This window comes from Nerophis ophidion, linkage group LG17 (assembly GCF_033978795.1).
Source record: "Nerophis ophidion isolate RoL-2023_Sa linkage group LG17, RoL_Noph_v1.0, whole genome shotgun sequence".
Lineage (NCBI taxonomy): Eukaryota > Metazoa > Chordata > Actinopteri > Syngnathiformes > Syngnathidae > Nerophis > Nerophis ophidion.
This window is the reverse complement of record NC_084627.1, coordinates 45,205,131-45,227,517: the sequence shown is the minus strand read 5'-3', so window position 1 is coordinate 45,227,517 and position 22,387 is coordinate 45,205,131. Positions and strand designations below refer to the sequence as shown.

The 22,387-nt window shown below is 41.7% G+C and overlaps 1 protein-coding gene across 1 annotated transcript in view; it reads right to left on the bottom strand.

Annotated features, from left to right (window-relative positions):
- Positions 1 to 1,024: 1,024 nt before the first annotated feature.
- tsc1b (TSC complex subunit 1b) overlaps positions 1,025 to 22,387 on the bottom strand; it is a 51,671-nt gene continuing 30,308 nt past the window's right edge. The window contains exons 15-22 of the mRNA XM_061877046.1: positions 17,949 to 17,992; positions 14,149 to 14,315; positions 13,855 to 14,037; positions 13,678 to 13,788; positions 10,735 to 10,857; positions 10,453 to 10,655; positions 8,407 to 8,580; positions 1,025 to 4,976 (exon numbers count right to left, since the gene is read on the bottom strand). Coding sequence (XP_061733030.1) covers positions 4,394 to 4,976; positions 8,407 to 8,580; positions 10,453 to 10,655; positions 10,735 to 10,857; positions 13,678 to 13,788; positions 13,855 to 14,037; positions 14,149 to 14,315; positions 17,949 to 17,992 — 1,588 coding nt within the window. The 3' untranslated portion in view covers positions 1,025 to 4,393. The remainder of the gene's footprint in view (positions 4,977 to 8,406; positions 8,581 to 10,452; positions 10,656 to 10,734; positions 10,858 to 13,677; positions 13,789 to 13,854; positions 14,038 to 14,148; positions 14,316 to 17,948; positions 17,993 to 22,387) is intronic.

Sequence of the window (22,387 nt, the reverse complement as noted above, 5' to 3'; positions counted from 1 at the left end):
ATCCCTAAATTCCTTGCAATAACTGGTTGAGAAATGTTATTCTTAAACTGTTTGCTCACGCATTTGTTGACAAAGTGGTGACCCTCGCCCCGTCCTTGTTTGTGAATAACTTAGCATTTCATGGAAGCTGATTTTATACCCAATCACGGCAGTGGTTTCATTAAGTGTTCCTGAGCCCAAGTGGTGATATCCCTCACACACTGTCGCTTTTTGTTGCAGATCCAGATTCTCTGAACTTTTTGATATTACGGAGCGTAGATGGTAAAATCCCTAAATTCCTTGCAATAACTGGTTGAGAAATGTTATTCTTAAACTGTTTGCTCACGCATTTGTTGACAAAGTGGTGACCCTCGCCTCGCCCCGTCCTTGTTTGTGAATAACTTAGCATTTCATGGAAGCTGCTTTTATACCCAATCACGGCAGTGGTTTTATTTAGTGTTCCTGAGCCCATGTGGTGATATCCTTCACACACCGATGTCGCTTTTTGATGCAGATCCAGATTCTCTGAACCTTTTGATGATATTACGGAGCATAGATGGTAAAATCCCTAAATTCCTTGCAATAGCTGGTTGAGAAATGTTCTTAAACTGTTTGCTCACACATTTGTTGACAAACCTCAGTCATTTACAAACCCATTTCATGGAAGCTGCTTTTTTTACCCAATCATGGTACCCACCTGTTCACCTGTGGGATGTTCCAAATAAGTGTTTGATGCGCATTCCTCCACTTTCTCAGTCGTTTTTTGCCACTTTTGCCAGATTTTTTAAAACATATTTCAGGCATCAAATTCCAAATGAGCTAATAATTGCACATTTTCCAGTGTGAACATGAAATATCTTGTCTTTGCAGTCTACTTAATTGAATATAAGTTCAAAAGGATTTGCAAATCATTGTATTTTCTTTTTATTTACCATTTACACAACATGCCAACTTTACTGCTTTTGGGGTTTGTGTACTCTTATTATCCTGATCAACAAATTAAAAGTCTTCAAAAGGCCACAAGAAACAAAACGCCACACGAGAGTTGTAGTGCAAAACATTGAAGACGATCTTTATTGTTCACAGTTAAACACAAGCCACGGCTTTAAAAAAAAAAAAAACGTCCTTGGTCGTCCAGTCCAGAGTCCTGCTTTTCTTCACGTTGTGCAGATTGTACCTTCCATCTTAGCTCGCTTGAATGACTACGGTTGGCATTTAAAGTGGATTGTTGAACATGCTATAGATAGTGGCGGCAGAAGGAAATGACAGCAGGAGGTCCTGGTGGACAACAGGATTTAGAGAGACGGGGGGGGTGAAGAAATACTTGAATGGTCGTGTTGAAAAATACCACAAAGCAATGATATAAGAGAGCTTGGTCACGTCATGATTTCAGTCCAGATCGCACTGGACAAATACAAAAAAAACCAAATAAATACAGGTCAGGATGTGGCATCTATAAAAATGCATAAATAGTCTTGTTTCATTCACTTCCCATTTTGTATCCATCTGGAAATGCTCATCTACATATAAACATACAGCCGGATTTTTGGACAAAATCTCACTGGAATTGTTGGAAATGTTTGCTTGGATCCTCAAAGATTTTACCTTCTTGTCCGTATTTTGTCCTAAATTTGCTGTCAGGAAAAGCTTTTTTTTGGCCATGCACACCAGGATGGAGAAGACAGTACTTGCTCAGCTTAGCTTATGAGGAATAAGTGTTGGAAAATGAAAGTTCAAGACTTAACGTTGCGGTATTTGGACTGCTTTCTTTGATACACGCTACAGGCCAGAAGCTTCTCGTTTCAAGGCCTTTTCTTTAGTTTTCAGGACTATTTACACTGTAGATTGTCACATAAAAACGATGAAGGAACACATGAGGAGTTATGTACTTAACAAAAGGTGAAATAACTGAAAATATTTCTTTAAAAATAGCCACCCTTGGCTCTGATTACTGCTTTGCACACTCCTGGCATTCTCTCCATGAGCTTCAAGAGGTAGTCACCTGACATTTTCACTTCACAGGTGTGCACGACGCTCATGGAAGAGTGTGCGTAAACATGCGTATTTCTTCTAAAGTTTGGTAGGTGCGGCTTAAACACTCTATAGTCCGGAAAACACTGTAACAAAAATGTGCTATTAGGTTAAATTTGCACTTTGTTACAACCTGTAGGTCGCGTTTGGATTCACTTCCGGTTTTGCGCTCTTATTTTTGTTCTACTTCCTGTTTAGTTTGCATTCTGTCGCAGTAGCTTTAAAATCCATTTCTGAGCGCTTCCCACCTCAAAAAGAAGACCTGCTCAACTCTTTGGAGGGTCAGTAGCACAAGGCGGAGGACCGAAAAAGACGCCTGGGACCAATAAAGCCACACCTACCAAACTTGAGAAGAAATACACACGTTTACGCACACTCTTGGCATTCTCTCCATGAGCTTCACACATGTGAAATGAAAATGTCAGACGACTACACTCTATAGTCCGGAGAATACTGTAACAAAATGTGCTATTAGTTCAAATTCACACTTTGTTACATAAAACCTGTAGGTCAGGACATTCTTTGTTTCGCGTTTGGGTTCACTTCCTGTTTTGCGCTCTTATTTTTGTTCTACTTCCTGTTTAGTTTACATTCTGTCGCAGTAGTTTTACTCCATTTCTGAGCGCTTCCCACCTCAAAACTTTGGAGGATCAGTAGCAAAAGTCGGGAGGCCGAAAAAGACGCCTGGGACCAATAAACCCTGACGTTGTTACACCGCCAACCCGTGCACGTCCCGGTATTTAACCGGGTTTATTGGTCCCAGGCGTCTTTTTCGGCCCTCCGCCTTGTGCTACTGATCCTCCAAAGTTTTGGAGGTGGGAAGCTATTGCAACAGAATGCAAACAGAACAGAAAGTAGAACAAAAATAAGAGCGCAAAACAGGAATTTAACCCAAACGCGAAACCAAGATTGTCCTGACCTACAGGTTTTATGTAAAAAAGTGCGAATTTGAACTAACACATTTTGTTACAGTATTTTTTGGACTATAGAGTGCAACAGTGTTTAAAAAAAAAAACTACCAAACTTGAGAAGAAATACACATGTTTACGCACACTCTTGGCGTTCTCTCCATGAGTTTCACGCACACCTGTGAAGTGAAAATGTCAGGTGACTATCTCTTGAAGCTCATGGAGAGAATGCCAAGAGTTTGCGTAAACATGCGTATTTCTTCTAAAGTTTGGTAGGTGCGGCTTAAACACTCTATAGTCCGGAAAATACTGTAACAAAATGTGCTATTAGTTCAAATTCGCACTTGGTTACAACCTGTAGGTCAGGACATTCTTTGTTTCGTGTTTGGGTTCACTTCCTGTTTTGCACTCTTATTTTTGTTCTACTTCCGGTTTAGCTTGCATTCTGTCGCAATAGCTTTACCCCATTTCTGAGGGCTTCCACCTCAAAACTTTGGAGGATCAGGAGCACAAGGCGGGAGGCCGAAAAAAACGCCTGGGACCAATAAACCCTGACGTCGTTACACCGCCGATCCGGTATTTAACCGGGTTTATTGGTCCCAGGCGTCTTTTTCGGCCGTCCGCCTTGTGCTACTGATCCTCCAAAGTTTTGAGGTGGGAAGCTACTGCAACAGAATGGTAAAACAGGAAGTAAAACAAAAATAAGAGCGCAAAACAGGAATTTAACCCAAACGCTAAACAAAGAATGCAAACAGAACAGGAAGTAGAACAAAAATAAGAGCGCAAAACAGGAAGTCAACCCAAACGCTAAACAAAGAATGTCGTGACCTACAGGTTGTATGTAACGAAGTGCGAATTTGAACTAATAACACATTTTGTTACAGTATTTTCTGGACTATAGTGTTTTAAAAAAAAAAACTACCAAACTTGAGAAGAAATACACACGTTTACGCAGACTCTTGGCATTCTCTCCATGAGCTTCACCTGACATGGTTTTCACCTCACAGGTGCGCTGGAAGCTCATCAAAAGAATGCCAAGAGTGTGGCTATTTTGAAGAAACTAGAATACAAACCTTGTTTTCAGTTATTTCACCTGTTTTAACTCCACATTCCTAGTTTTGATGTGACAATCTACAATGGAAATAGTCATGGAAATAAAGAAAAGGCATTTTAAATGAGAAGGTGCGTCCAGACCTGTACGGTGCTTACTTCACATTTGACATCATAAACCCTCACCGTTATTGTGCAGGTGCAAAAAAACAAAAAATAAAAAAAAAACAAAAGCAGTGCTTGGTATGAACGGAACAAGATTGGACCTAACCGCTGGTCAGACTTAATTGTCTGGAGGAAAAAAAAAACAAAGAAAGAAGTGAAATCCTGTTGTCCACTCCAAGAAATGGAACAACTAACACTGACTTTCAAAGAGTTGTTGACACGTCTTCTCAATCTTCAGTCTCCTGGGCTCGGTCGTGTCTCTAACTGGGCTCGTGATGACTTTCGTTGTAGTCCATGATCTTTAGCTGCTGCTGTCTGGGCCGCCCCGCCCCCGCCGAGGCTCCTCCTCCTCCGGTCTTCCTTCGGGGGCTTTCCTGACTGGGGGCCCGCTGCCTGGGCTCAGAAGGATCCTTAAAGGTGACAGGAGTAGGGGCTTGAGACGGCGCCGGGCTGATGTAAACGGGGCAGGGCGACTCCGCGCACGGCTCGGTCTTCGGGCCGGCGATTGAGGGCGGCGACACCTGCGGCTGCTCCTCGTCGCACTGGCTCTCGCTTTTGTTGCGGAAAAGCTCGCGCGCCCTCATGCCCAGGAAGCTTTTGGCGCTGGGGTAGGAGCCCACGGTGAGTGGCGCGTTGGAGGCGGGCAGAGGTGCGAGGTGGGCGTTGGGCGGGGGGGAGGAGTCGGGCTCTTGGCCGCCGTTGACGGAACTCTTGGAAGATTTGCTGGCCTTTGGTTGCCCTGCTAATAAAGTGCTGCCGTTGCCGCAGGAAGAGTCTTGTGGTGGTCTACCGTCCAACTCCTCCTGGGTGCAACTTTTACTTGGTCCGTCAGGCACCAGGAACCTGCACAAAAAACATGGATTTTATACTATTAAATAATAAAAAAAACTGCATGATTTTTAAGTACAGTAATGTACACTTGTGCAGTTTCTTATACATTTATGTACTAATGGTTTTGTTGGGACTAAAGTTGTCCACCAATAAAGGGGACCACAAAAATAGCATTTTTGTCTTTACTTGAAAAAATACATTGAACATTGGTTTATTATTATGTGGGATCTGAGCCAAGGATGTCGTCATGGCTTGAACAGCCTTTTGAGACACTCAGATTTAGGGCTATATAAGTAAACTTTGATTGATTATTGCAATTTAGTCCTTAAATAAAATAGTGAACATACATGTCAACTTGTCTTTTAGTAGCAAGTAGACAAAGGCTCCTAAAAACACACACATTCTTTGTGCGTTTAACATACAAACCCCGTTTCCATATGAGTTGGGAAATTGTGTTAGATTTAAATATAAACGAAATATAATGATTTGCGAATCATTTTCAACCCATATTCAGTTGAATATGCTACAAAGACAACATATTTGATGTTCAAACTGATAATCATTAACTTTAGAATTTGATGCCAGCAACACGTGACAAAGAAGTTGGGAAAGGTGGCAATAAATACTGATAAAGTTGAGGAATGCTCATCAAACACTTATTTGGAACATCCCACAGGTGTGCAGGCTAATTGGGAACAGGTGGGTGCCATGATTGGGTATAAAAGCAGCTTCCATGAAATGCTAATTAATTCACAAACAAGGATGGGGCCAGGGTCACCACTTTGTAAGCAAATTGTCGAACAGTTTTAGAACAACATTTCTCAACGAGTTACTGCAAGGAATTTAGGGATTTTACCATCTACGGTCCGTAAAATCATCAAAAGGTTCAGAGAATCTGGAGAAATTACTGCGCGTGAGCGATGATATTACGGACCTTCGATCTCTCAGGCAGTACTGCTTAAAAAACCCGACATCCATGTGTAAAGGATATCACCACATGGGATCACGAACACTTCATAAAACCACTGTCAGTAACTACAGTTGGTCGCTACATCTGTAAGTGCAAGTTAAAACTCTACTATGCAAAGCCAAACCCATTTATCAACAACACCAAGGACCGCCGCTGGCTTCGTTGGGCCCAAGCTCATCTAAGATGGACTGATGCAAAGTGGAAAGGTGTTCCGTGGTCTGACAAGTCCACATTTCAAATTATATTTGGAAACTATGGAAGTGGTGTCCTCCAGAACAAAGAGGAAAATAACCATTCGGATTGTTATATGCGCAAAGTTCAAAAGCCAGCATCTGGGATGGTATGGGGGTGCATTAGTGGCCAAGGCATGGGTAACTTACACATCTGTGAAGGCACCATTAATGCTGAATGGTCCATACAGGTTTTGGAGCAACATATGTTGTCAACCAAGCAACGTTATCATGGACGCCCCCGCTTATTTCAGCAAGACAACGCCAAGCCATGTGTTACAACAGCGTGGCTTCGTAGTAAAAGAATGAGAGTACTTTCCTGGCCCGCCTGCAGTCCAGACCTGTCTCCCATCGAAAATGTGTGGCGCATTATGAAGCGTAAAATACGACAGCTCACCCCATCCTTGTTTGTGAATTACTTAGCATTTCATGAAAGCTGCTTTTATACCCAATCATGGCACCCACCTGTTCCCAATTAGCCTGTACACCTGTGGGATGTTCCAAATAAGTGTTTGATGAGAATTTCTCAACTTTATCAGTATTTATTTCCACCTTTCCCAACTTCTTTGTCACGTGATGCTGGCATCAAATTCTAAAGTTAATGATTATTTGCAAAAAAATTTTTTTTTATCAGTTTGAACATCAAATATGTTGTCTTTGTAACATATTCAACTGAATATGGGTTGAAAATTGTTTGCAAATCATTGTGTTCCGTTTATATTTACATCTAACACAATTTCCCAACTCATATGGAAACAGGGTTTGTACTTGGCAAATAAATCTGATTCTGAATTTGGAAAGAAGTCTCTCAAAGTACAGTCGGAACCCCATTTGTTGCGGTTTACCTGGTGAATGAAACGTAACAAATTGGGGGGGTTCACTATCCACTTAAGGGCATACTTGCCAACCTTGAGACCTCTGAATTGGGGAGATTGGGGAGGGGTTGAGGTGGGCGGGGTTTGGTGGTAGCGAGGGGGTGTATATTGTAGCGCCCCGGAAGATTTAGTGCTGCAAGGGGTTCTGGGTATTTGTTCTGTTGTGTTATGGTATGGATGTTCTCCCAAAATGTGTTTGTCATTCTTGTTTGGTGTGGGTTCACGTTTGTAACAGTGTTAAAGTTGTTTATACGGCCACCCTCAGTGTGACCTGGATGGCTGTTGACCAAGTATGCGTTGCATTCAGTCGTGTGTGTGTAAAAGCCGCATATATTACGTGAATGAGTCCGCACGCTGTTTGTACGGAGGAAAAGCAGACGTGACGACAGGTTGCAGAGGGCACTAAAGGCAGATTTTCAGGATAGGCAATGAAATTCGGGAGTCTCCCGGGAAAATCGGGAGGGTTGGCAAGTATACTAAAGGGTTGTTCTAACACCAATATTTTTGTACCTGTACCAAAATAAATGTAGCTACTTTTCTAAATAAAGGTGACCACAAAAAATGGCATTGTCTTTATTTTAACAAAAAATCTCAGCGTCCATTCAACATATGTTTATTATTGCAATTTAGTCCTTAAATAAGATAGTGAATATACTAGACAACTTTTCTTTTAGTAGTAAGTAAACAAAGAAAGACTCCTAACTAGTCTGCTGACATATGCAGTAACATATTGTGTCATTTATACACCTATTATTTTGTACACATAATGAAGGACAAGCTGTAAAAATTGATTATTAATCTACTTGTTCATTTACTGTTAATATCTGCTTATTTTCTCTTTCAAAATGTTCTATCTACACTTCTGTTAAAATGTAATAATCACTTGTTCTTCTCTTCTTTGATACTTTACGTCAGTTTTGGATGATACAACACATGTAGGTATCGATCTGATACAGAGTAGTTACAGGATCATTCATTGGTCATAACATAAGTCCTTATGTGTCCAGGGACGTATTTCCTGAGTTTATAAACATAATATAAGTTAAAAAAAATAAAAACTATTTTGTTGTGATGCTAAAAAAAAAACATCACTGTAATCATAATAGTATGAGTACTTGGTATCATTACAGTGGATGTCAGGTGTAGATCCACCCCTGGGGTTTGTTTACATTGTGACGCCAGTGAGCAATTGTATTTTCCTACAGTGTGTAGTGAAGAATGTTTAGCTATTCCTCGTGCTGCAGTGATAATGATACTTGTACGATACTTACTTTACTTGTTGAGATGTAGATTTCTGAGAAACAGTGACGAATTTGCAACGATAAACATTACATAAATATCGATTGATAATTCAGGTGACCACAAACCTGGAGTCAGTAGCTGTGTGGGGCTCAGCTCTGCCCCCTGGTGGTAAGCCAGAAGCCTTGTTAGCTGGAGCCTCCGTCTCTACTTTGCTGTAGAGCTGCAGGAGCTCAGTCTGGAGGAGTTGAGTTATTCTCCTCTGAGCCTGATACCTGCTGTCCGAGGCCTGAAGTTCTACCCTGGAGGGGAAACCGGAATGTGGACGAGAAGGGAGAAAAAAAAGAGCGTATAAGAAGAAATATATGAATTGTTTAATAGGACTAAAAGATGTACACAAAAACATTAAAGAGGATTAAATTAAGCAGAGACATGTGGAGGACATCCATAAAGCCTTTAAAATAGTGTTGATTTTGTATTTATTTGGAACATGCATGCATACAACACGATGCACCGCCCATGCGCGCATGCAACACGATGCACCGACCATGCGCGCATGCAACACGATGCATCGACCATGCGCGCATACAACATGATGCACATGACAGCATACGACATGACGCACCGCACACATGCCTGCCAGCATACGACATGACGCACCGCACACATGCCTGCCAGCATACAACATGATGCACCGCATACAACATGATGCACCACACACATGCCTGCATACAACATGATGCACCACACAAAAATGCCTGAAACATGATGCATCACACGTGCGCATTCAACATGATGCATCACACAAAAATGCCTGAAACATGATGCATCACACATGCCTGCATACAACATGATGCACCACACACGTGCCTGCATACAACATGATGCACCACACAAAAATGCCTGAAACATGATGCATCACACGTGCGCATTCAACATGATGCATCACACAAAAATGCCTGAAACATGATGCATCACACGTGCGCATTCAACATGATGCATCACACAAAAATGCCTGAAACATGATGCATCACACATGCCTGCATAAAACATGATGCATCACACATGCATGCATACAACATGATACATCACAATTTCCAGTTTCTCTATTCAACATGTTCGAAAAGGAGTAGGAAGAAGCAGACCTTATATCATCCTACCCCTTTACATAGCAGTTGCTAAAACTTTTGTTCACTTCCGGTTTTTAATTTATTCACAATATACTCCATATGTAATAACATTAAATATGAACAAATATTATTAGTAAGTTATATTTCATATGGTGAGATAAAAAAGATTATCTAGAAAATGAATGGATGGATGAAATGCATTCAAAATGTTTATCGTGATTCTTCTTTGTACTTCATAAACACTAAGTTTGAACAGTTTCTTGAAGTGGATTAATTTAGGAAGTGAATTAAATTTATATAGCGCTTTTTCTCTAGTGACCTCAACGCGCTTAACATAGTGAACCTCAATATCTAAGTTACATTTAAAGCAGTGTGGGTGGCACTGGGAGCAGGTGGGTAAAGTGTCTTGCTCAAGGACACGACGGCAGTGACTAGGATGGCCGAAGCGGGGATCGAACCAGAAACCCTCAAGTTGCTGGCACGGCTACTCTACCAACCGAGAATACCGCCCCATATTAGTACATAGTTTGATTTCTTTACCTAATCCATTTAATAGGAGCCAGATGAGGTGGTTCGGGCCTCTGGTCAGGATGCCACCCGAACGCCTCCCTACGGAGGTGTTTCGGACACGTCCAACCGGCAGGAGGCCACGGGGAAGACCTAGGACACGTTGGGAAGACTATGTCTCCCGGCTGGCCTGGGAAGGCCTCGGGATGCCCCCGTAGGAGCTGGACGAAATGGCCGGGGAGAGGGAAGTCTGGGCTTCCCTACTTAGGCTGCTGCCCCAGCGACCCGACCTCGGATAAGCGGAAGATGGATGGATGGAATTCCACATATTGATATGCTAAAGGTTTTTAGTGCAGGACGTGTGTACAAATGTGTTAAATTACATTTTTCTCTAAGATACATATCTCCTCTTTTGTTGAGAATAATTGTTGTATATTCCTGGGTTGCAGATTGTAGTTTGCTTTGTGCATCATTTTTAGCGGTTTGCAAGTTCACTATGTGCTGGAATTCCAGTACTTTCGATTCCCGGACACTTACTTTGCTTGGCATTTTACATCCTCGAGAAACTTCTTCTGTTCCGCGATCAGGTGCTCCTTCTTGGAGAGGAGTGTCTCCAGTTCAGCGGCCCTCTGATGTGCCGCCTCAAGTTTCTGGCCCTGAACCAGCAGGCTCTGTCTCAGAGACTCCATTTCTTTCCTGTAAGAGGCTTGCAGCATTTGGGTCTCTTGGGTGGTGGGCTTCTGCAGGAGGTGGAAGAGGACATCACAGAATTGTTTCCTAGCGCAATTCATCTACTTTAAAGTCATGCTGCCACCGCACCTTGGTGTTATCTACGCCTACGTGCTGCAGCTCCTGCATGGACAGCTTATGTGCCTCCCCGAGGAGCAGTAGCTGCTTGTTGAGGAAGCTCATCTGCTGCTGGGTGCATTCACTGTTGCTCAGCTGAAGGATACGCAAGATAAACAAAAATGGCAGGTTGTTGTCATGAGGCTGTAAATTTGGGCATGTGTCGTAAATATGAGGATGCTTATTACGAGACTGCCTTCTTTTTTCTTATTTTGCTTGGTGCAACTGGGCTATACATGCTATGGGATGCAATATATTACAAGTCAATTGAAGTGCCTGAAGGGCTGCATCCCTATGCAATCCATTACTTTGTATTTGAAAGGTAAAACTCCCCCTGCACCAGAGGAACGGAAATACTTATTATCCCTGTTAGACGCTAAAGAAAACCCTCGTGAATATGTCTGAAAACTACTCACAACAGAACTGTAAATGTATCTTTCTGACCTCCCCCAGTCTCATGAAGCCGTGCAGTCTATTTGTTAGTCCTGAATATCTCAAATAATGAGCTCAGAGTTGATGGTGTAGAGCAGGGGTGCCCATGACGTCAATCACAAGCTAGTCAATCAGTCCATCGCTAGCAATGCATTAAAAAAATACACCTAAAAATGAGCGATCATCGATCTTCACCAAGACTTCGGTATCGTCACTTGATTGACATTCACGGCACCCGAGGCTCTTGTGAGATGACGCTGGCTGCAGCCAGATCATTATTAAGAAAAAATTACCGACAGGAAGGCGATAAATACTTTTAATTTCTCGAGCATAACCTGACTCTCGCCAGATCTTTGTAGCTCGATGAGATCGACACAAGAATCGGGGCAATGTAAACTCCTTCAAGATAGCAACAAATTATGAACCAATCAGGATGGCTGTGCAGGATTTCATTAGATGTGAAGTAGCGCCAAATTCAAAATTCCATTCTGTTTTTTAAGGCGGTCCGTCAAAACGTTTTTAGCTTTCAATCAGACATTATTGTGAGGTTTTGTATTAGTGTTCCTACAAATAAGACCCAAGCACACATTCTGTACAGCAACATATACTGTATATGTATGTATGTGAAACATATGTCGTATTATTCTTTTATAAACATTTCCCCAAATTTCAACACAATACGTTAAATATGGAAAAATAAAACAAACAGAGCCAATGATAACACTTCAAAAAATGGTCATTAGAATAATACACAAAGTGTGCTCCTACGAACATACCAATCCATTATTTATAAGTTCAAATGTATTAAAATTTTCAGACATTGGGTTTTTAAAAACAATGGAAATTATGTTTCAAGTAAAGAACAACAGCCTTCCAGCTTGTATTCTTAGGCTATTTTATTTAAGAGGAGAAAACTATAATTTACAGGGGGTATTGATTTTTGAAATAGGTAAAGCGAGAATATAAAATACAAATGTATTTCAGTTTTAGGAGTTAAATGGTGGAACAAGCTCAGTGATGAGCTGAAGACATGCACTTCTTTGGTAAGGTTTAAGAAAACCTTGAAAGGTGAAATAATTGAAAATTATAAAATATAGTAACAATTACTCTCATCGCATTGATTTTTTTTTTTTTTTTTAACAATGATTTTCCAGGCAATTTAATTTCAGTGAAGGTATAGGATAGGCAAATATAAGCTTTGGCTTCAGCCTATTGCTTTTTCGGTCATTCTTTTGTGTGTAAATGTGTATGATTGATTACATATAACCTGTACTGTAAAAATGATCACACAAAATGGTTGATTGATTATATGACCGAAATAAACTTATGTAATTCATATATATATATATATATATATATACACACATATATATATATATACATACATACACATACACATATATATATATATATATATATACTATATATAGGTGTGGGAAAAATCACAAGACTACTTCATCTCTACAGAACTGTTTCCTGATGATTGAGGGAACCCCTCATGAAACAGTTCTGTAGAGATGAAGTAGTCTTGTGATTTTTCCCACACCTACATATTGCGCTCTACCACGGTATCGAGCACTATTCTCTGGATAATCCAATCAAGAGAGAGAGAGATATATATATATATATATATATATATATATATATATATATATATATATATATATATATATATATATATATATATATATATATATATATACACATACATATACACATACATATACACATACACATCCATCCATCCATCCATTTTCTACCGCTTATTCCCTTTTGGGGTCGCGGGGGGCGCTGGCGCCTATCTCAGCTACAATCGGGCGGAAGGCGGAGTACACCCTGGACAAGTCGCCACCTCATCGCAGGGCCAACACAGATAGACAACATTCACACTCACATTCATAAACTAGGGCCAATTTAGTGTTGTCAATCAACCTATCCCCAGGTGCATGTCTTTAGAGGTGGGAGGAAGCCGGAGTACCTGGAGGAAACCCACGCAGTCACGGGGAGAACATGCAAACTCCACACAGAAAGATCCCGAGCCTGGGATTGAACCCAGGACTGCAGGACCTTCGTATTGTGAGGCAGAAGCACTAACCCCTCTGCCACCGTGAAGCCCTTTTGTATTTAATAAATAACAAAATAATATTTTAAACCCTGACCGTTGCTTTTTTTGTTTTCAGATATCTATCTACAACTGGAGATAGATATACCGGCCCCCAGACACACTTTTTTCTCTAAATTTGCCCCCCCGAGTCAAAATGATTGCCCAGGCTTAAACTAGATGCAAAAGCCAAGGGGCACGGTTAAGAATGGGGAAGAGGGAGAATTCGGATTCAGCCTTAGCAAGAAAGTCACCAAGTTGGCAACACTGTTTGGTTATTTCCTGGGATGTCTTCCTTAAAAATTGTTCAGATAAGCAATAGAAACTGAGCTGTGGGTTTTCTAACCCAAACTTACAACAAAACACTATCTAATCCCATTTACCTTGATGGTCATCTGTTTGAGCAGGTGTCCTGTGTGACAGACTCGGTTATTTGCCCCTTGAAGCTCCGCCTCCAAATCATCCATCCTTTTCTGACACTCGTGTAACTTGCTCTGTGGGCACAAGATGAAGGACGCTTAGAAAATCCAAAAGCTCTTAGATTAGTTGGCATCAGGTACCTGGAGCTCTTGGTTTTTGGTGTAGTAGTCGTCTCGCCCCTGCTGTAACTGTCGGATTTGAGTGTGTAGGCGGGTCACCACCGTCTCCCGGTCGTCCCACAGCTGCCTGTACCGCTGCTGTTCCACCTGGAGACTCTCCCTCAGAGACGTAATGTCCACACTCTGCAGGTTCAGCTGGTCCTTCTGCACAGATTGGTACACAAATGATAATGAAGACGTTGATGAATGAACATTTGGGTCAATATCAACAAAGATTTTGTTGAGCAATTCAAATATGTCCAAAAGAAAACCTGCCATTGCATTGTTCTGCTCTTCGAGTGCCGTGGCGTTGATGATGCGTCGCAGGAGGCGTCGGTTGCGGACGGCGTGCTGCTCCCTTTTGTAGCGCTCGTACAGCAACTGGTTGTGCAACAGGAGCAGCTGGCTGCGTAATGTTTGGAGCTCGTCATTCGGAGCCGAACCTGAGGAGATCCCCAGAACAAAAAAAAAGGTTGTCAGGAACATATCATAATGTAAGTTTAACAAGACTAAAAGGACAAAGTGAGGTTAAAAAGGTTGCACATCATTCCAAAAATTTTAATCGATGCAGAAAAGCTGAGTATAGCTCTCCCGTCCAAAGGCAAAATCTAGTAACTCACTTCTAGCTGATTTTGAGAAAACAAAGGAAAACCAATCTATCTTGATGCTGTCTTACAAAGATTTACAAAGTCATCAAACGTATAGATGTTTTCTTGAGCTTTCATTTTCTTGCCATTGATTGAATCTGCTCTCATGAACGTGTGTTCCCTTTCTCCAGATATTTTATCACGATCTCGGGTGGGCCACATTCTGCGTTTGCACATTGGCCAAAAGCCATGTACAGCGTCCAGTTTTTATTTTGACTTCCACAGTTATCTACCCAAGAGTATGCAAGGGGAAGAATCAAGAACAATACATTTAATGAATGTGCTTGCAACGTTCTGGGCCAATCTTCCAAATATCCCCTCGTGCCATAATATCACATAATCAGCTTGACCGTCGGCCCCCATCCGTGCAAATGTCTCATTAAAGACAATAAGGCGACTGACGAAGAAGCTCCGATTGCTCCCCTGAGATACTAGGTTTTTCTGTTGTATCTACGCGGTTATGTGGTAGTTGCTAGGTCCTGCCATGCGCGTAACCGCTTACTTACGGAACAAATTACAATATCTCATACACTAATGTAAAGCATATCACCTAGGAACTCCAAAATTATTATCAGCTGAGTTTTGACCAAAATTGAGTTACTGGGTTTTGCCTTTGGACGGGAGAGCTCAGACGAGGCACCAAGCAGTGTGGGTGGGTAGCGTTTTCACTGACGCGGAAGCAGATTTTCACAACAAAGTTCTAAAGCTTAGAGATATATCAGATGTATCAGATTGTAGGTGGGTTTATTTGGTACCTTTTGCACTCATATATTTAATTGTTTGTTGCATTTTTTTGTCGCATTTCACTCGATTGAAAAAAATGTCAATCGAAAAGGGGTGTGACATTCATATTTTGTCAATATTCAGTGATTTATCGTTCATAGAAAAAGTTAAAATTCCATTATGTTTTTTAAGGGGGTTTGTCATAACGTTTTTAGCATTCAATCAGACATTATTGGGAGGTTTTGTATTAAAGTTCCTAAAAATAGATACACTGGCCCCCAGACACATTTTTTTTTTTTTTTTTTTAAATGTGGGCCCCCGAGTCATAAAGTTTGCCCAGGCCTGGTGTACAGTATACACAACTGACATCCATCCATCCATCTTCTTCCGCTTATCCGAGGTCGGGTCGCGGGGGCAACAGCCTAAGCAGAGAAACCCAGACTTCCCTCTCCCCAGCCACTTCGTCTAGCTCTTCCCGGGGGATCCCGAGGCGTTCCCAGGCCAGCCGGGAGACATAGTTTTCCCAACGTGTCCTGGGTCTTCACCGTGGCCTCCTGCCGGTTGGACGTGCCCTAAACAGGCGTTTAGGGCGCCTAAACAGGCGTTCGGGTGGCATCCGGACCAGATGCCCGAACCACCTCATCTGGCTCCTCTCGATGTGGAGGAGCAGCGGCTTTACTTTGAGTTCCTCCCGGATGGCAGAGCTTCTCACCCTATCTCTAAGGGGGAGCCCCGCCACACGGCGGAGGAAACTCATTTCGGCCGCTTGTACCCGTGATCTTATCTTTTCGGTCATGACCCAAAGCTCATGACCATAGGTGAGGATGGGAACGTAGATCGACCGGTAAATTGAGAGCTTTGCCTTCCGGCTCAGCTCCTTCTTCACCACAACGGGTCGGTACAACGTCCGCATTACTGAAGACGCCGCACCGATCCGCCGGTCAATCTCACGATCCACTCTTCCCTCACTCGTGAACAAGACTCCTAGGTACTTGAACTCCTCCACTTGGGGCAGGGTCTCCTCCCCAACCCGGAGATGGCATTCCACCCTTTTCCGGGCGAGAACCATGGACTCGGAGGTGCTGATTCTCATTCCGGTCGCTTCACACTCGACTGCAAACCGATCCAGTGAGAGCTGAAGATCCCGGTCAGATGAAGCCATCAGGACCACATCATCTGCAAAAAGCAGAGACCCAATCCTGCGGCCACCAAACCGGAACCCCTCAACGCCTTGACTGCGCCTAGAAATTCTGTCCATAAAAGTTATGAACAGAATTGGTGACAAAAGGACAGCCTTGGCGGAGTCCAACCCTCACTGGAAATGTGTTCGACTTACTGCCGGCAATGCGGACCAAGCTCTGGCACTGATCGTACAGGGAGCAGACCACCATAAGACAGTCCGATACCCCATACTCTCTGAGCACTCCCCACAGGACTTCCCGAGGGACACGGTCGAATGCCTTCTCCAAGTCCACAAAGCACATGTAGACTGGTCGGGCAAACTCCCATGCACCCTCAAGAACCCTGCCGAGAGTATAGAGCTGGTCCACAGTTCCACGACCAGGACGAAAACCACACTGTTCCTCCTGAATCCGAGGTTCGACTATCCGGCGTAGCCTCCTCTCCAGTACACCTGAATAAACCTTACCGGGAAGGCTGAGGAGTGTGATCCCGCGATAGTTGGAACACACCCTCCGGTCCCCCTTCTTAAAGAGAGGAACCACCACCCCGGTCTGCCAATCCAGAGGTACCGCCCCAGATGTCCACACGATGCTGCAGAGTCTTGTCAACCAAGACCACGACTGACACCTTAATGTAATTACAACTGCGTGCAAAGTCTACTATATAATACTTGTAAGTTGCAAATGACACTTAAAAATGCAGTTAATTTTAAAGATATAACAACTGGACAGCACATTTATCATTATCAGCTCAATGTTCGAATATATTCTATTATTAAACACATTTAAATTAAAAAAAACACATGAAACCCTGCAATGAGGTGGCAACTTGTCCAGGGTGTAACCCCTGCCTTCCACCTGGATGCAAAAGCAATAGGCTCCAGAGGGACAAGCGGGAGACAATGGATGGATGGATGAACCCACACAAAAGTACAAAAAATTGGTAGCGTTGAGGTGGCGACTTGTCCAGGGTGTACCCTGCCTTCCGCCCGATTGTAGCTGAGATAGGCGCCAGCGCCCCCCGCGACTCCGAAAGGGAATAAGCGGTAGAAAATGGATGGATGGAGGTACCATGAATCCGTACTGTTTCAACTCAAATGTGAGAGATACTCATCTCTACTAGCACAAAAAACATGGCATTGATGTGGGAAACATTGGTGTAACTAACTAATTACTAGAAAATGGTGATTCATGTGGTGTTAGGAAGTGGGAGATAAGATCACGGGGAAAAGAAACAGTCTCTTGTTTGCAAATAAATAGAAAACTGATTCTCATCAGTCCAAATCAAATCTGTCTGAATGAATCTATGTGCAAACAGAAATATGCAACTAAGGCTTTAAATTTTTAATTCAAGACGTAGTTTATCTCAGTTACAGTGGGAACATTGAACAAATTCTCCCAATTTTTTCCACTTGTTGATGACGATGCAGAGCTCGTGACACATCCCAGGTCATGCGAAATAATGCTGCATTCATGCCAGCTCCTTTTATCAGGGAGCAACAGTGTGGAAAAGCGAGTGAGTTACCTCCAAAGTGCGTCCAGTCAGCTGATTTACTTGGCAAAGGTAATCTGTCCAGGGAGAGAACGGAAGAAACACATGGTCGGTTCTTAAAAAATGTAATGTCAGTAAAAGTGAGTAAATTGAATATGGGATGCTAAGAGGTGTTTTTGGTCCTGGTGGTGAAGCAGGAAAATATAAATTTAAATTTTGATATTAATCCAGTCTCACTTTTATCACCACAAATCAGAACTCCTTACTATGCTAAAGAAGCAAAATAAAAAAATAGAAGCCAAAATGTGAATTGTGTGAATTATATTTATATAGCGCTTTTCTCAAGTGACTCAAAGCGCTTTACATAGTGACACCCAATATCTAAGTTACATTTAAACCAGTGTGGGTGGCACTGGGAGCAGGTGGGTAAAGTGTCTTGCCCAAGGACACAACAGCAGTAACTAGGATGGCACAAGCGGGAATCGAACCTGCAACTCTCAAGTTGCTGGCACGGCCACTCTACCAACCGAGCTATGCCGCCCAAAATCATATGAATTACTATAGTACAGGCCAAAAGTTTGGACACACCTTCTCATTCAACGCATTTTTTTTTTTCATAACTATTTACATTGTAGATTGTCACTGAAGGCATCAAAACTATGAACATGTGGAGTTATGTACTTAACAAAAAAGGTGTAATAACTGAAAACAAACATGCACCTGGGGATAGGTTGAATGGCAACACTAAATTGGCCCTAGTGTGTGAATGTGAGTGTGAATGTTGTCTGTCTATCTGTGTTGGCCCTGCGATGAGGTGGCGACTTGTCCAGGGTGTACCCTGCCTTCTGCCCGATTGTAGCTGAGATAGGCGCCAGCGCCCCCCGTGACCCCAAAAGGGAATAAGCGGTAGAAAATGGATGGATGTTTTATATTCTAGTTTCTTCAAAATAGCCACCCTTTGCTCTGATTACTGCTTTGCACACTCTTGGCATTCTCTCGATGAGCTTCAAAACGTAGTCACCTGAAATGGTTTTCACTTCACAGGTGTGCTTGAAGCTCATCTAGAAAATGCCAATAGTGTGCAAAACAGTAATCCGAGCAAAGGGTGGCTATTTTGAAGTAACTAGAAGATAAAACATGTTTTCAGATTTTTTTTACCTTTTTTGTTAAGTACATAACTCCATGTGTTCATTCATAGTTTTGATGTGACAATCTACAATGTAAATAGTCATGAAAATAAAGAAAACACATTGAATAAGGAGAAGATGTGTCCAAACTTATGTCCTGTACTGTAAATGTAATCCACTTGATAGAGGATTGAACAATACTTATTACTTTGGTCATTCATTCAATAGCCAGAAGAGAACAGATGTACTGTATCACATCACAACACAGTATCTGGATTTTGTTCTTATGCTTAAAAATATACTGTAGCCGTTCGAGTTGGGATTAAAATGTAGCTGATGGGAGCAAAGCCATGAGAGAGCAGATAAACAAGCTGGGTCAGCGGGGTGCTTGTACACAGAAATAGGCCGGAAACAACACAGGCAGGCCGCATGGTGAACAACATCAAAAACACACTTAATCAAGTAGCTTCAGGAAAATTTAAGTCCCACATTTGTATTGTAACTAGGGCTGCAGCTAACGATTAGTTTAGTAATCTAACAATTAATTTGGTTAATCAATAGTTTTCAAATAAACTTTCTGGCCTTAAAGTGTATTTTGGGGAAAATAGTTGAACTACACAAGGATTTCTCTAATGACCTTTATTCCCTTAAATGCAGATAACAAGGAAATAGTACTATTACCACAGGAGAATCACTATAGTGTAAACCAGGTAAAGAACCACACTTAAAAAAAAAAAAAAGACTTGCTGACAAAATATAAATAACTGAGTGCCAATTTATTCAACAATTTAACACAGTGATGTTTGATTTTTGGACAAACAAATTAGCATTAAAAAAACTGTAGATGCATACATCTCTACATGCCTCTCTCTCTTTGCTCTCTTTCCACCTTGTCGTTTTTATTTGAGATATCTGTCTTTATCGGGACGCCACTGTCTTGCCACACAGACATGTGCCACATCACCGGAAGCACAAGCTGTATCACCAATAGGTTCACTGCCCTGATGCACTAAAGCAGTACGTATTTTGCACATTAAAAGAATCATCGAAGCTACAAATTACTAATCAATGCTTTTTTTTTTCGAACCAAATTATTTGATATAATTGATAAATCATTGCAGCCTTAGTTACAATAGTACGTTACAGACTTTATTGGCGGGAAGTTACAAAGAAAGTGGTAAATCAGTTCTGTAGGTGAACCATTTTGGGAAAATAATTATTTTTATGTTTGTTTGCCCACTCCTATCAATTTTTATGGCTAACCTTTACAGGCTAAATCTGGACACACCAAGTGGTAGACTTGGCCTATTTGCTTAGACTTTGTATAATTCTATACTGCCAACTTCATGACACAGTTTGGGGAAGGTCCCTTCCTGTTCTAAAAACGACTCTGCCCATTTATATAAAGCAAGGTCAATAAAAGGCATGCTCGGCCAAGTGTAGTTAAGACTAGGGATGCACCGAAATGAAAGTTTGTGTCCGAAGCCGAATACCGAATAATGAATGCAGTTTTTCACAATTTTTTTTATATTGCATAAATAGCCTAAAATAAATATTTAGACATGTTTTTCAAATAAAGTAATTGTTTTATTGAATATTGACATATTTTTAATATTCCAGTAGCCTTTGCTTTTCAAAAAAAGCACAAAGTTTTTCATTTATATTAGGCCCTCAAACAAAACATGCATTCCAAAAAAAATTAAGTGCATTAAAGTGGATAAACCAACAACAAATGAATTATTGTCCTTTTGGCAAAAGTCTGCTTAGCCACAGTAGATATGCTAATAATGTAAACAGAAGGCTCAAGTAAATCTCAATTAAGTGTGTGCTTGTAACCTCTTACACTTATACAGGTAGCCTACACAACAGGCTAATAATGTAAACAGAGGACCCACTATATCTCAATAAGTGTGTGCTTGTAACCTCATACACTTATACAGGTACACAACATATCCCAATGTCACCGCGTCACTGCACGTTGGTTGATTGCGTCAACGCGTCAAAAAATTGCGTCACACGCCACTATTCGGCCTTGTTTTTAACTCATTCCACCGAAGGCCGAATGTGGCTTTTTTGCCATATTCGGCCGAATATATTCGGTTACCGATTAATCGTTGCATCCCTAGTTAAGACCCTGAGAGTCCAAACCACCTAAATCCCTACAAACAATTGTAGGATTTATTAGCAAAAAATCTGAGCCAGGACTTTCTTCCGATAACGGTGACCACTGACCTATTCTGGATAAATGGGCAAAACTTCCAACAGACACACTGACATGTTGTAGAACGGGTGCGTCAAATTAATTTTCACCACTAGCCACATCCCAGTTAGAATTTGTCGGATAGCGTCAAATAGGTGCCCAAATGCTGCAGCGTGAATCCACACTCTGCACATTCGCAACCTCTGCGCAACATGACCTTGCGGAAACTAATTTTATTAATTTTGCTGCGTCTTTCTCACTGCAACGTTCCAACCTTTTGACACTTAGGGGCAGGCATTGAAAAGGCTGCCCAGCAACCCCCTACTTTCTGATTGGTTACTTTAAAACACCTACTCAACAAAACATGTATATTAAATGAGAAAATACACTAATATTAGCTCATTTTGTCTAAAGACACGTATACAGAGTGTTTTTTAAAACGCAAGGATTTTGGCACCGTTTTTGATGCCGTGTTGATAACAGAATACTTTGCTTTTTAATGCCTAGTGCAACTTCCATTTAACAAAAGCAAGAACAAAAAGTAGTAAGTATGGAGCTGTGTCTACTTGGGATTACTGCACTAATGCTTGCAAGGAGCCTGTTCAATGATTTTGATTTTATCACACACAGATTATTTTGCTGTGTCATGGCCTCTGGGTGCAAGTTTAAAGGCCTACTGAAACCCACTACTACAGACAACGCAGTCTGATAGTTTATATATCAATGGTGAAATATTAACATTGCAACACATGCCAATACGACCGGTTTAGTTTAGTAAATTGCAATTTTAAATTTCCCGCGAAGTGTCTGTTGAAAACGTCGCGGAATGATGACGCTTATGTTGACGCGTGCTTGTGACGTTATTTGTTGGAGCGGACATTTTATCCCAGCACCACTCACGGCTAAAAGTAGTCTGCTTTAATCGCATAATTACACAGTATTTTCGACATCTGTGTTGCTGAATCTTTTGCAATTTGTTAAATTAATAATGGAGACGTCAAAGAAGAATGCTGTTGGTGGAAAGCGGTGGATTGCAGCTGCCTTTGGCAACCAAAACACAGCCGGTGTTTCTTTATTTGTTGTGAAGCTTTAAAATGGAACAGAGCGGTCAAGCGAACATGTTTCTCTACCAGCATGTGTCGAAA